This window comes from Eutrigla gurnardus (genome assembly GCF_963514095.1).
Source record: "Eutrigla gurnardus genome assembly, chromosome: 20".
Lineage (NCBI taxonomy): Eukaryota > Metazoa > Chordata > Actinopteri > Perciformes > Triglidae > Eutrigla > Eutrigla gurnardus.
In genome coordinates, this window is record NC_139931.1 from 14,989,489 (window position 1) to 15,004,103 (window position 14,615).

At 42.8% G+C, this 14,615-nt stretch overlaps 1 protein-coding gene across 2 annotated transcripts; it reads right to left on the bottom strand.

The window, feature by feature from the left end:
- Window positions 1–4,145: 4,145 nt before the first annotated feature.
- On the bottom strand, window positions 4,146–11,897 carry kcnj4 (potassium inwardly rectifying channel subfamily J member 4). 2 transcript variants are annotated; one of them, XM_084037517.1, is made up of 3 exons: window positions 11,632–11,897; window positions 8,824–8,932; window positions 4,146–7,637 (listed from the first exon to the last, which is right to left on the bottom strand). In XM_084037517.1, exons 2-3 carry the CDS (start codon window positions 8,844–8,846, stop codon window positions 6,044–6,046), a joined length of 1,617 nt encoding a protein of 538 aa, XP_083893643.1. In that variant the 5' UTR covers window positions 8,847–8,932; window positions 11,632–11,897; the 3' UTR covers window positions 4,146–6,043. The 2 variants fall into 2 exon arrangements, with proteins under 2 accessions (XP_083893643.1, XP_083893644.1); XM_084037518.1 differs by having other exon boundaries at window positions 8,837–8,932; window positions 11,632–11,894.
- Between the last annotated feature and the right edge of the window lie 2,718 nt (window positions 11,898–14,615).

Below are 14,615 nucleotides of genomic sequence, written 5' to 3' on the forward strand. Positions count from 1 at the left end.
AAGATCTCTGAAATGAACTGGCCTTTAAAGCTGTCAATAATGAACATTCATCTCTGGCAGAGTGTGTAATTTAAGGACAACCAAGACAACAAAGAACCATGTCTGTTCCCAACGTTTAAGAGGAGAACAAAATGATCAGATCAGTGACCTCGTACAGAGAAAGCACTCGACAACATGACTAATCAGAGATCGTACATGAAAAGCTTCCTGACGAACAGAACGTGAAAAAGTCTGATTAGACGACGTCCATTGCCGTTAAACTGAGGAGGAAAAACACAACTCACATGAATTTGCATGGTATAGACACAGCAAATATCCCTAAATATATATGCCAACGAAGACACAGAAGCAGCACGCTGCGATGTAGAGACACTCTGCTGCTACAGTGCTCGCCTGTTATGTCAGCTTGAGTGATGGACATTTTATTTTCAGCACCAGTTACCCTCTTACTCACATTCAGTCTCGAGCATACAGATCAGAAGTGACATCAGTGGAAGGGTTCAAGTTATCACGCCCAACAAACAAAGCCGCCCTTGTTGTGCTCAACGAGAGACGCTCGTTACTCTCCAGTCTTTTGTCTGTTCGATTATATTTCCTCTTGATCAGTTGAGATAACTATTAAAACGACATCAACTTACATTAAAGCCTGTTGATTCGTTCGGTGGAAATACTACCCTCCGTGGTAGTAAAGATAAGTATTTAATTTAAGATGTCAACCGTTCTTCTTCAATTTCAGCTGACGTGGCTGGAGTTTGTATTTCAGATTGTGGAATGATTTTGCCTCATATTTTTAAAGGAGTGAAAGAAAAACCTTAACGGGTTAGTAATGCAAATTCAAGATATTTGAATAGATAGTGTGTTGGACGGTGCTACAGGTGGGGTAAATGGGGGTCATTGGTTGGCTTCCCAGCTCAGCTTTAATTCTGTGTGGATTTTTTTCAAATCAAGAGATCATCAAAATCTAGACCCTTGTGCTGTAGGAGGGAGGGCAGGTTGAGTCTGTCTACATGAGACGGCTACATTATAGTAGGTGAGAGTATCCTTTGTCTTTTCTAGCTGAGTAGTGAAAGCTACTGAGTGAGCCTGACATGGCCTCTGGGACAAACATGACTGTTAGAGTGAACGGTTCAAACGGTATTCCAAATGCCCCGATCCACGTCCCAAAAACCAGTCCAATACAGAATACATCTCTTACTAAATAAGCGTAATAGATGCACTGTGCTATCTAGCTGTCGTTCAAGCTTACAGACAGTGGACGCAGTAAAATAAACATGTAATATAATGCATTTCAAAGCAGTGGTGCTCAAAATAAAAGAGACACCTTCCACTATGTCTTTCTTTTCTATTCATTGTAAAGTGTAGGATAGGTTTTGCTGTTGTGTCCAACTCTTGAAAAGCCTTGTTCTTCTGTAATTGTACTCCTGTAATATAGCAACGGGGAGACAGGTGAAAACTGGGCTCAAGACGGCTGGCGAGTTTGCAGGAAAAGTTGTCCCTTGACAGAGTCACAAAGAAAGAGGGGCGTGTCTGAACCGGGGTTTTTCCACAGCTAAATGTGAGCATAATGTCCTGCACTGACTTTGAGAGGGGCTTGATGTTTAAATGTCGGAGAGGAAGCGAAACGGATCCAAGCGTGGCAGAATCAGAAGCAGCTGATTAATAAAAAAAAAAAAAACGGAGACACTGGGAGCACACAAATTTAGAAGTAAAGACAGAAGTGAAGTAAATGGAAAGAAAACGAAGGAGCTTGGAAAGTAACGTGGGGATCAGTGGCGCATCAGTGCCTTGGGGAAAGATAGCAGCGATGTGACTCTGGAAGAGGAATTGGAGGAGACGAAAGGATGGAAAGGTCGAAAAGATGATGCACACACACACACTCACTCACACACATCCCATAATTAGCATGCTAACAGGCATTTAAATGTCCCACACAAAGGCTCACTGTTGAGCCTCGGTTGCTCACTTCGGAGACAATGCACAATGGGAGTCAGTGGGAGCCCCCAAATCACCCTAATGGCCAACGTGGCCCAGCATGGCTTCTCCCATTTTACCATTCCACCGATCACAGTCATCCACTCACTCACTGAGTGGCTAATGAAAAGCTGATAGCCCCGAGGCCTGCAGTCACAGAGCAGCTTGCCCCTTCCTCCTCATTTCCCTCTTTTCATCTGCTCCTCCAGCGACAGAAATCCCTCTTCAGTTCTCCTGAGGTTCAGAGGTCCGATGTGTGGGCATGGGAACAGTGGCGGACTGACAGACAGAAAGGGATGGAGGAGATGTAATTAAAGGAGGATCAAGACAGGGCAACCATGATGGCTGAAAGTCTCTAGTTAGCCTGAGCACATTTGAACTTGGTTAAAATCTGGACAGAAACTCTTTATTAATGGGGGATAATGGAGATACCCTGATAGATACTTCTGATCCACGTATCAACAAGTCTAGTCAAAGTCAAAATGGAGAGTGAGAAATTGTAAGACTGCAGATTTGTCTACGATCTCAGCTGCTCACAGAACAAAATTGACACTAGGAACATTTTTCCCACAAACAATATCTCCTGAGCAAATATACAAAAACGCGTCTAAGAGTTCTTTGATGAAGCCAAATCATATCCACATACTGTAGTTTGCATGTTGTATTCTATTTTCTGCAATTTTAAATCATCTGAAAAACAAAATTTGACATACTCCTATAAAACTGTTGACTGATACGAGGGTCTACATCCGGACACACCTGCCTTGTTGGCACTCCATTGCATGAACCAATTAATTTTGAAACTCATCGCTCTTCACTTGTTAAAGAGCAGATTGGAAATAAGTGAAGTTGTCAGTTGAAATTTGACAATTGCAGAAGATCAGCTTCCCCATTTATTGAGTTTGAACAGGGAAGTGATGTAACAGTGCACCCAGTGGCTTCTTCCAGAAATGAAGAAGCCAACCAGTGGTTTTATAATCTGTTGCAGCTTCATTAATGGCCATGAAATGTAGGCATACAGTAATCAGCTTGTGATTTCTACTGATTTAATTAAATGTCAAAATGATTGGATGCACCTAGAAAACTGTGTAAATCTAAAGGTCGGACTCCGTCAAGCACATTCTTCCATCAACATTATCTTAAAGGGACAGCATGTAGGATTTGGGGGGATTGATTGGCAGTAGTGGAATCTAATATTCATAATTACATTCTCATAAGTGTGGAATCACCTGAAACTAAGAACCGTTGTGCCGTTTATACGTATAAAGGGAGCCGGTTCTCTTCGCAGAGTCCGCCATGTTGCACCGCCAGGTTTCTACAGTAACCGAGAACGATCAAACCACACAAGTGCTGTCGAGAAAGTCTTTCTATGTGTTTACGTTACCTAAAGGCCATCGTAGTTCTCCGACGCGCTTGGAAAGGGAGGGGTGAGCAGAATCCTACAGACTGCTCCTTTAAGATGATATGATGGGGGAGTGTAGCTATTTGGGGCTCTATTAGGAGAAATTAAATATAATATTCATAGCTATACTTTCATTAGAGTCACCCGAAGCTAAGAATCATCATGTTTTTGTTAGCTTGGAATCATTAGCTTAGCACTCGTCCCCAACTTGTTCCTGAAGTAAAAGTACTGTTTGTTCAACTTTTAGAAATATAAGTCAGATCAGTGCATCACCAACCACGTGGAGTATTTATTGAGAATTAATTAGGGCACCATTATGCTGTGTCTTGTGAGATACCTCACCCACTGCATGCCCCCCAGTGTCAGCAGTCAGCCCTTCCTCCTCACACTGCCAACCACACAATGTCGTTATGCTGCTCTACACACAACGAGTGGAGGGGAAACCCCATCTGACTTCTGTCCTATGGGGTACAAATCTCATCTTAACATCTTTTTCTAAAAAACATCATTGAATTCAGACTTTCTGTTGCATCTTTGAACTTCTCTGCTGCTTCCACGGCCCACCACAAGAGGGAACACGTGGTTCAGTGTTTGATCCTGAAGCTCTCTATGATAGAAATGGCTGCAGAGGCATCTAGTGGCTCCGGCGCCTCAACACGGGACTGCATTAGAAAACAGTGTGTTTTGGTGTGTGGATTGGTAATCTAAGCACATTTTACATTTCGAAAAAGGAGAAACAACCACAATTATAGAAATATTTATTTGCGACATCAAAAGGTATACAAAGAAGAATAAAGTGCTTTGTATGATTTTTTCTTTTTATCTTATTTCAGTTAGGACATCATTAGATTACGAAGCAGGAAGCAAAGGAAATAAAATAATCATACAAAATGACATTTACAGCGGGTGTTTTCCTGCACTCAGTTTGCCTCCCTTTCGGTGCTTATGTTGAAATATTATACAATCTAACATCATCACTGCAGAAAGACCAACAGTGCCAGTAAAAACCCCTTGAATATTGTATTTCTTTTCACATTTTGGGGTGATCTCGAGCAATTTATTGGTAATTTCATTATGAATAATGGAAGAAAAGTGTTCACTTCTATAATGTACCTATAATGATTTTATTGGAATGAAGTCAGTTAAAACATATTGCCCTTTGTATAAGCAAAACAACAGAACTATGTTAATAACAAGATCATCAGGTGCTGCAGGTACTCATCTGAATGCTGTGTGACTCTATCTAACAGTGGCGGTTCATTCATATCCTAACGTTTGATTATCAGTAAAATTACGTTTAATTACAGGAACCTGGAATCTGTTTGCTGCCCCCACAAAAGTTAGGGTTTTTAAATGTCATGTATTTTACAACCATCATAACAACTTACCTGACATATAGTTACACATAATTTTATCCCCACTGTCTCAAGACACTGTACTCCTCGTCCTTCATCCCTTTGTTTCCTGTTGTGCTTCACAGTGGCTTCACGCCTCTCTGCTTCCAAAGACAATGAGTACACTTTAGGCCGCATGCCCCCAAGTGTCCAAATGATAAATCGGAGGCGCTTTGTGTGTTACTTTGCTGCTCCAGAACCTTTGGAGAACAACAACAGCACAGACATGGATTAAAGCCACCTCTTGGAATTGTTCTTATTGTCATTGGTTGCAGCCTCCGCAAGAAACCAAGCAAGAAAAAAGTGTTGTCGTGAACAAAAGGTCTATTTTTGTTTTCTATTGATAAATATTACATTAGCAGTACAGACTCATTTTATTATCTAAAATCTAATACCAGTCTTGGTCATACTAAGTTAAATGTTCTGCTCAGTTTTCTCAAAAGAAAGAAAACATTTGTTTTTCACATTTGATTCAAAATCTAAATCGCAATGATTGAGGACATTTGTCAAAAGTTATTGTCTCATATTATTCAGAAACTTACTCCTTCTGCTACACTTGGTGATTGCACTTGGAGTGGTCCTAATGTAGTGCACGGCAAAACCAATAACAGAAGATTGTCACTAATCTATATAAATGAAAACTGGAAACGATTTAACTAAACAGGCAGCCTCACAAAAGTGCAAATAGCAGACTTTGCAGGGAATTATTGCAAGTATGATCGCCATTGAAATCCATGAACAACATGGAGATTATCAAGAATAAATTGTAACAGTGCATCTTAAAAATTGACCACGTGAGTCTTAAACTCAGGCCTCTTCGAAAAGGAAGAGAATTACATCCAAACGGCTGTAGCTTTCATAAAATCTGAAATCAGAAAAAATGAAATTCTTAAATGAAGTATGTTGTCTAACTGTGCAAAATGTACATCCAGTCCAAAACAAGTTTCTGTCCTTTATCTGCCATTGTGCTTTCCTTTGGTTGTGAAATCATAAAAACAGCCTGTCGGCACTTTGTCAGACGTTCCTCCTGCAGAATCAGTCTGGCTGCTCGTTATGGATCTTCAAGGAGTGCGGTAGCGTGTGCCAAAAGTTATTTAGGAATGTGCAATCTGTTTCATCTTGTCTAATCTCAATGAGAATTAAAAACAAGCGAATATAAATGTAAAACAACACTGGCAAGGCATCAGGGCTTTACATCTCTGTACATGCAATCCAAAGTCCAATCCCTCTTCAGCTCCAGCTCACTGTCACTGAAGTTGAAAGGATTTGTGGGTGTCTAGATCTCTTGCTCGCTCTTATAGGTCACTGGGTCAAGAGGGATGGCAGTCTGTAGGATGTCGAACTCCATCTGGTTATTGTCCATGTCCAGGACACACATGACGCTGTGACTGCCTGACATATTTTGGAAGTCTACAGACACTGATGTCCTCCTCTCCTCTGCCCTCTCCTTCCCCACGATCTGGGAGTCGAAGATGTCATCCTCGTCCTCCCCGCAGCTTAACGCCACCTCGTTCTCGTAACAAAAGGCGCTCAGCGACCTGGGAATCAGGTCTTTTGTGGATCTACATGCCGAGACAGGAGAGGCGGCAGAAGAGGCTCTGCTCGGGGCCTCGTCGAGCTCTTTGGCGCTGAGGTGGGGCGTCGACGGTACCTCGTAGGTCTTGTGGAAGCGACCGTAGTCTACCTTGTAGCGGTCCCGGTCCTCATAGATCACAGGCTCGAACCTGTGACCCCAGAACACCTCTCTGGCGAGGTAGGAGCTACGGAACTGGGTGGTCATGGCCGTGGCCTCCACCATCCCCTCCAAGATCACGACGATCTCAAAGTCATCTGTCTCCAGATCAGCTCTGCTTAAAGTGTACAAGGGGCTGTCTTTATCGATCTCGTGGATGATTACCAGCGGGGACACTAGAAACAGCCGGTCTGTGCCCTCATCGTAGCCCACATTGAGGTCCATCTGCTCCAAGGGGATGAACTCCCCCTCAGCTGTGACGTACGACCGTATGAGCTGGGCTCGGACGTGAGCCTCCACGATGTGGCTCTTGCGAAGGTTGCCCACCCGCCACATGAGGCACAGCTTGCCGTCGCGCAGGGCGATGACGGCGTTTTTGGAGAACATGAGGGTCTGGTTCCTCTTCTTTGGCCGCGCCATCTTGGCCATGATGGTGCCAATCATGAAGGAGTCAATGATGCAGCCCACGATGGACTGGACGACCACTGTGATCACGGCGACGGGGCACTCCTCGGTCACGCAGCGCCAGCCATAGCCAATGGTGGTCTGCGTCTCCATGGAGAACAGGAGCGCGCCCACAAAGCCGTGGACGTGAAGTATGCAGGGCATCCTCTGCGTCTGCCCCCCAGATGTGTGTCCAGAGGTGGGCCCATGCAGCCCTGCCACCGCCGGCCCATCAGCCTTCAGCGTGGCTTGCTCCCCAAAGTCCCCATGTACCAGGGAGACGCTGTAGAAGATAATGCCGAAGAAAAGCCACGAGACCATGAAGCTGGCACAGAATAGAAGCAGCAGGTATCTCCAGCGGATGTCCACGCATGTGGTGAAGATGTCGGCTAGGTAGCGCTGCCTCTTTTCATCCATGTTGGTGAAGAGAACATTGCACTGTCCATTTTTCTTCACGAAGCGGCTCCGTACTTGGCCGGAGCCCCTGGTCAGAATCTTCCCGTTGTAGTTGTTCATCCCTCCTTGTCCCCGTGTGCTGGGCGCGGCAGCAGAGGCTCCGGACCGCCTCCTAGTGTCGTCTGCCTCCGCGTCGCAGGGCGAGTGCAGGCGGAAGTTGAGGGAACCGTTATGGAGTCCTAAGCTAGAGATCTTCTGGCGCGCCTCCTCGGGTAAAATGTCTGACACAATGCCGTACCTGTCAGGCCAACAGAGACGGGGAGATTAGAAGATTTTATCTTTCATTGGTATCATTCCAATTGTATTGTGCACAATATAATAAAGAGGAACAATTTATAGAGCCAGACAGTAATCTCATTGATCCTTGTACTTCCCAGTGTACCAATTAAAGCCCCATGCACTCTCATAGACAACTACATGAAGATAATACCCGAGTCATAGGAAACCGCCTGTCTTACAGCCTGTCTAGCAGCCTGTCTTACAGCCTGTCTTGTAGTGTGTGTGTGTATCGATCAACCTATAACCTGTCTCTCTCCTTTACATGCAGGATTATGAGCTGGGAAGGTGAGTTCAGTTTAGCTATGTGAGAAGGATTGCGGTCATCACAGATTACAGGATTATATCTGAGTCAGTGGCAGTCAGACAACCCATTTTGACATGGACCCACATATATGTTATATATTATATATAGATGGATGTCAACACTCCTTTTTTTAATCATTCATTAACTCACTGATAATAAGAGAGCAGATGTTATTATAACACCATATGAAGAATGAAGACAATAAGTAATAAATAATAAATAAATAAATAAATAATTAAACAGAAAGGCAAAAGGAAACCCATACAAACTATATGAGACAATTAAACCCGAACAAGCAGCGATGGTATAACATTTAAATACAATGTTAATGTGGGACTATTTCTGTGCATACAAAAACAACTATTCCATGTGCAGCGAATCGGTGAGCGTTAATACAACAACCTTCAGTCTCCGTGTTCTTAGCAGCTGCCTGAAGGCAAGAGCTTGTCAGGACAGTGTAGGACGGCCTTGGCCTTTCTAAGCATGTGCTCGCTGTAAATATCCCTGAGCCGGGCCTGACTCACCAAATTAGCCAAGCCCATTCCTACCTTGTTAACACAACGTTATAAAATGAAAAGATGCCTGTAAAGTGATCACAAGGCTGTTGTGATGTGCTTTGATGCTGTAACTCCCATAGAAATGGAATAGATTGGTAGATATAACAAAAATTACAATAAGACATTATGAGATAGCAGCAGTTTCCAGGATAATCCGTATAAATCTAAAATACAGGAACACCAACAGTCAGCTTGGCAAAATAGTGCTGTGAATTTGGCATTTTGACACTTTTATTTTTCATTTCTTTGTCTTTGTGACTCAATCGGAGGATTAAATCTCTCACCTGTTGGACTTACTTGTTCCCATGGCACCAGTGATGTCTGCTATGGGGTCTGGGTGGGAGGCCAGACTCTATCCTGCTCCAGGATCAGGTCTCCACTGTAAGAAGACCACTGCAGGATTGACGGAGAGTAATAGAATCAGTAAATCTTGTCAAATTTACAAAGTGCACATGCAGCTTCTGAAGTGGGTGCTCTCGGCTGATTGGGGTTGTCACGCTTTAATAAATGCAAAACGTGACCTTTCTTTAACTTTTTCAAATCTAACATTGTTTCTTCACATTTCATCTCTGTTTGTAGTCTGGTTTCCGTGTGTTGACCTTCAGAGCTCCTCTTCAGCAGCTGAAGGTTGTGTTCAGAAGCAGCGAGGACACAGAAGTCGGGGTCCTGATCAAACAGACCAAACCTCCACATAGAAAGTTCTCCAAATAAGTAACATTCAGGTAACTTTGAAATGAAATCCAACTCATCACTAATCCTTATGGTTGTGTTGTAACAGCAGCTCTGCCATCAAAACACACAAAAATAAACATTCCCAGATTTGAGCAAAATTGTAGGCTGTCAAAAAGGTTCACTGCAGCTTGAAACCACAGATGGGCTTATGGTTTTAATAAAACCGACAGACATGGTCTCACTTTTATGGAAAACTCAGTTCTTCTTTGTGATTTAAAATATTGGGCTAGTAAAGCAAAATAATTGACACCTTTTATAGGTATAAAAATCTAGAAGGATATCATGTCATGAAATATAATTTGGCCCCTGTGTGACTTCCCCTTATATAACAGCACAAAGCTGCTTTTCCGTGACAAAGTAGAAACTCAACAACTTTTCTCCAGGATGATCGTGGGTCTTAAAAAAAAACACGAGAGCAGCTGAAGGTTTTTTTTTTTTTTTTGCTGATTACATAAACTGTCAGTCCAGAAATACAAAAAAAAATCTTGTCTCATAATCCTTCCTTCATAATACCTGTGATACAGAGCAGATGGAGAATCCAAGCAGGAGATTGCACTAGTAGCTGTTTCTTTGCTGGTTTCTATCATGAAGAGGAGAGGATCTATGTCTTTGTTCCTCTGTATCTATAGTGTAAGTGAGGATTATAGTTTCATGTTTCCATACTGGTGTCCCCGACAACACAGCTGTGAAATCATGTCTCCCACCTCCAAGCTGCATCTATAAAAGTAAGATGTAACCGCTAACCATCCATCATTAACGGTGTCTCTGTGCAGAGATTTTATAACCTGTAATGAGGCAGAGTGCACATACCGATGTCTGACAGAGGAGATGAGACACACAGTTAATGGTCACCATGCAGGTAAAACTGGGGACTCTCACTAAAGCTGGTTTCCATAGGAACGTTTGGGCAGCCGAGAGAAGCAGAGAGAGTCATCAGAGACTTTGTGATGAAAAGGGGGGCAAGAATACAGTATTAGGTGCTCTTATGAGTCAGAGGGGGAGAGATGGGACGGGAGAAAGGACATAAGGGCAGCAATGCAACATCTCCATTTGATTTGAAGTAGATTTATAAAGAAGATGCAGAAGGGGACTTTTCTGATTCATATTACTGAGTGAGAAGATAAACCAGGACGAGAGAGATCTGTAGGCTTGGGTCAAAAAGCATTTTCAAAATTAAGACAGATTAATAGTCATAATCTGTCGCCCTGAAATAAGAAAGGTGGAGCAACTTCCTGGAGATTTCCTGACTGTTAATCCCAAAAGAGATAGAAGACAAAGAGGATTAAGATGCAGCATCCATTGCAGACGTTTGGTAATCACCAGACATGAGACACATCTGACCCAAAAAGAAATTCTTATATATTCATACACCTGAATATTTGGGTCTGGCAGTGTGGTAATTATGCAAAGTGGTCTGAGTCATTTTCCACATGCTGGTCATAACCTGCCATTGAACAGAGAACATATAACTGTCTATGGCGATGCATTCAAAGGCAAATTATGTAACCTGAATATTTTTATATTTCTGAATGTTATTGTCAAGATGACTACTGGCAGAATAATCTTGTTCCATAAATGTAGTTTGCTGAACATTTGCGATGTCTTTTATTCAAGTGAAGGACCGCCTCACTCATGCTAGATTTCTCTGTTGGGGTTCTGGGACTGGTTTTGGGTCGGTCAATCATTCAGGTGGACTTCACGTCCTCTTCATCTTCTTTTATAAATCTAGCTTGTGATGCCAAAACTAAGTGAAACACAGCCCTAGTTTCACCTCTGCTTGTCACGAGCCAACCCACAGAGAAGAAGGATTCCCACGCTACCATCACATCCCAGACAACCTCCATGTTGGCGGCATTTCAGATTTTTAGTTTTTTCCCCATGTTGTCCATCATCAGCATCATCACCAGCAGTTTTAATCATAGCCGTTTCTTAGTCCCACAGGAAAGCTAATGGTCACTTTTAGGGGTGAAATATCTCAGTGGTCAGTATGTCTTCCTCTTAACAACGCTGTTTTCCTGAGTGGTCTTGAAAAGGCCATCGGGGCTGTCCGAGTGAAAGACAAGATAAGGTCAGAGCTACGTGATCAATAACGTTCGCCTCAACCTCGACATACATCTTTATCAAGCTAAAAAAGATCCATCCTTCGCCCTGTTCTTGACTTATGAGACCTAAAGGCCATTTTCACCTAAAGGCTGAAGAAGCAGATTTGACTATAAGATGTACAAAACAACACTAACCTACAAAAAAGTCCCAAAAGATTCCTGAGCAAGTATGTAAAGAAAAACACATTTTAGGAGTTGATCGGCAGGTGGACGTCATCATACCTGCTGAGATCGGATTTGAACATATATGATACTCACCTTGCCAGTTAGTTGTTGTTTTCTGTCACTAGGTCGTAATGTGAGTCCCTTGTACTTCACAAAAAGCCCACTTTCACTGTCCAGTGCAAAAGTCCCACATTCTCAAATTCATGTGGTTTGTGAGATTCTTTCTCCTTTCTTCACTCCTCCCTTCTTTCTCCTTTCTTCACTCCTCTTCTTTTTGTTTCTTCTTCATCGTTTGTTCGTTCCCTTTGTCCCTGTTGTTTCTCTCTTTGAATCCCTTATTGTCCTCCGCCGCTGACTAATCCGGTCTGTGCCACGCTCTCCAGCGTGTACTCATTCACCCCGCGCTGAAAATGCTGTGTCAATCTCCCCTCTGCAGAGGATGGCTTCACAAGGAGGGAGGGATGGATGGATGAAAGACAGCCAAGCGAGAAGGAGACTACGACTTTGTCTGTGCACTAAGCATGTGTTGAAGGATGCCCATGTAAGCAAGAGAGCTTTGAGTCATGATTCCTCGCTTAACTCTCTCCGAGGAACAACAGAGATGAGACAGTAACAGGTAGGAGGAAAGAAAACATGGGGGCTTGGAAATCAAGTGAGTTGCCATCATTGTTTAAAGCTGTGAATCACCACCCCGATGACTGCATACAATAACATTATGTAGTCCTTACTATTACCGTAGAAACAAATCCCTGCTACATTTACTCCAACACAGTTAAAACACCACAACTGCCACATGGGAGGAGAAGCAGCAGTATGTCTGCCCCGTCATTCTGTGCTGAATTGCACTTTAAGTGGCCACCTCTCCCACATTGTACTGTGGTTGTTCTGTCATGGATGCAAAGTGTTGGTTGCCCTGTGACCGCACGGTGTCAGCCGTTGTGACCTGGGACGGGACGGAACTATATGTGGTATTTGGTTGAAGTATCTTTGAGCCAACCTCTCGGTTTCAGCTGTTAACTTAATGATGGAGAAGGACTGAGGCTGTACACTGCAGCTGCATTCGCAGATAGTAGGGAATTGCAGCTGTATGTGTTAAAAGTGATAAAGTCTCCCAAAATGGAAAGACCTTACCTCAAGACTGTCCTTAAGTTATGTTCCACTTCCGCTCATTTTAAGGTTTATATATAATTCTCGAATCATTTCTCGGTGCAGCTGCACCACGTTCATAACATCAGTAAAAGTATTGATTCTTTCTCAAAATCTCTCCCTCTGAATAGGGATGTGGGTGTGCATCTGCCCATATGACAAACTCACAGAGGAGGAACGAGGGGGAGGATGGAGACGCAGCGCTGGAAGCGTAGCGGTGAGGCAAGTAGAAATCCTACGGAGGGCGGGAGCGTCAGAGGGTAACGTGTACAATGTGAAGGAAATAACACTTCTTTTTTTTATTTTCTTTATTTGAAAGGGACAATACACATTAATGAACATCAGTATGTGAATACAAATGTAAATGTGTCGGAGTTAGCAAGCCTGCTAATTTACATCCGCAGTCCCTTGAGAACTCCACTTCTGTTGGAGTTCTGCTGCTGCTGAGACATGACGAGAACTGTTGAAGGGTTAATCAAACATGACAGGCGCTGCGTCAGGAGGAAATACAAATAGTACACCTTATGATGATCTTTTTATAGCTATATCTAGCTATTTAATAATGGCAAGTTGTCATTGATGTTGATAAATAGGTTTAGGATATAAATCCAAGCTATGTAAAAGTCAAACAGATGTTTTAAAGTCTTAAACGTGACTTTGATTGTACAGAATGTATTAGAAAATTCTGTTAATGCTGCTTTAAAAGGAGACTCTGGTTAATTTAGCTGAGGTTTAAATGTAATCACAGCCATTAGCTGCTGCAGTGTCAGTGCTCACAGCTGAATGGAGTCTTTGACATTGAGTGTGCTTTTGAACAGGCATTAAATGACTGCGTACCAGTAGAGAAAAGATGGGCTGTGTGTGGTGGGGGAAGGAGGAGGTGGAGGGTTGCAGACAGGCTGATCAGACAGGAGGAGGTGACCAGGAAGACCGGACTGTGTGTACGTATTAATAGCTACTAATCAGGCCTGGATGTCAGATTAGTTCCCATAACCTTTTTGCTCAGCACACATTACGGTATATAGTCTATGTATGGGTCAGCCCCGTCCAGAGGATGTCCTCTATAGGGGAGACCGGGGTTGGTCGGCTTACACACACTAGTTCATGTTGGAATATTCTAACCAGCAGCATTTTTTTAAAGTCGTTTAAGGTCAGAGTTGTAGAAAAAGATGTTTTAATGTACACACACTGTTTAAAATAGGATGATTCGTGATTAAAGTCATGCTGTGCATTTGTGCCAACAAGTTAAAATGATATAGCAACACAAAAAAATTAAACAACCAATAGAAACAATTTTAACACTTAATTTAAAGACAAAGAACCAGAAGAACACAAACATTCAATAGAAGAGCTGCTCATTTTAATGATTGTCTAATCGCTTTTGCCCGTTATCATTCAAATGAATAATTAACTATGTTAATGTTTCAGAATCATTTTTAATCTCTTAAAATCCAGCAACAAAATGAGCATTTATGGACACAAGGACCAACCAACCGAGCTCATTCTAATAGCTTTGTGCCAACCAACCCATCACCATGACATTTGTTTGGAATGAATCGCCCATGAGACCAATGAAGCATCATCCTGTTGCATATTTTATATAATAATCTGTTCCTTCTTTTTGCCTCCTTCATCCCCGCCCCTCTTATTATGTGATGTTTCAGCTTCCACACGATAAGAACACATCTGAGAATAATACTCAACGTGAACAACTTGTTGACAGATTTAGGCATCAGGCTTCGTGCTGGAAGCTTGAGAGGTGTGTAAAGAAGCTGTGTACTTTCCGTTGGTGTGCTGTGCCCCCTCACTTCTCTGCACCACCACAGATGCAGTCTATGTAGGCTGAAAGCATTTCCTCTGTAATTTAAGGTGCCCTGTGCGGATTTTATTGCATCAAACATGAGAGATGCAGCGGAGCAGGATGAGTGTGA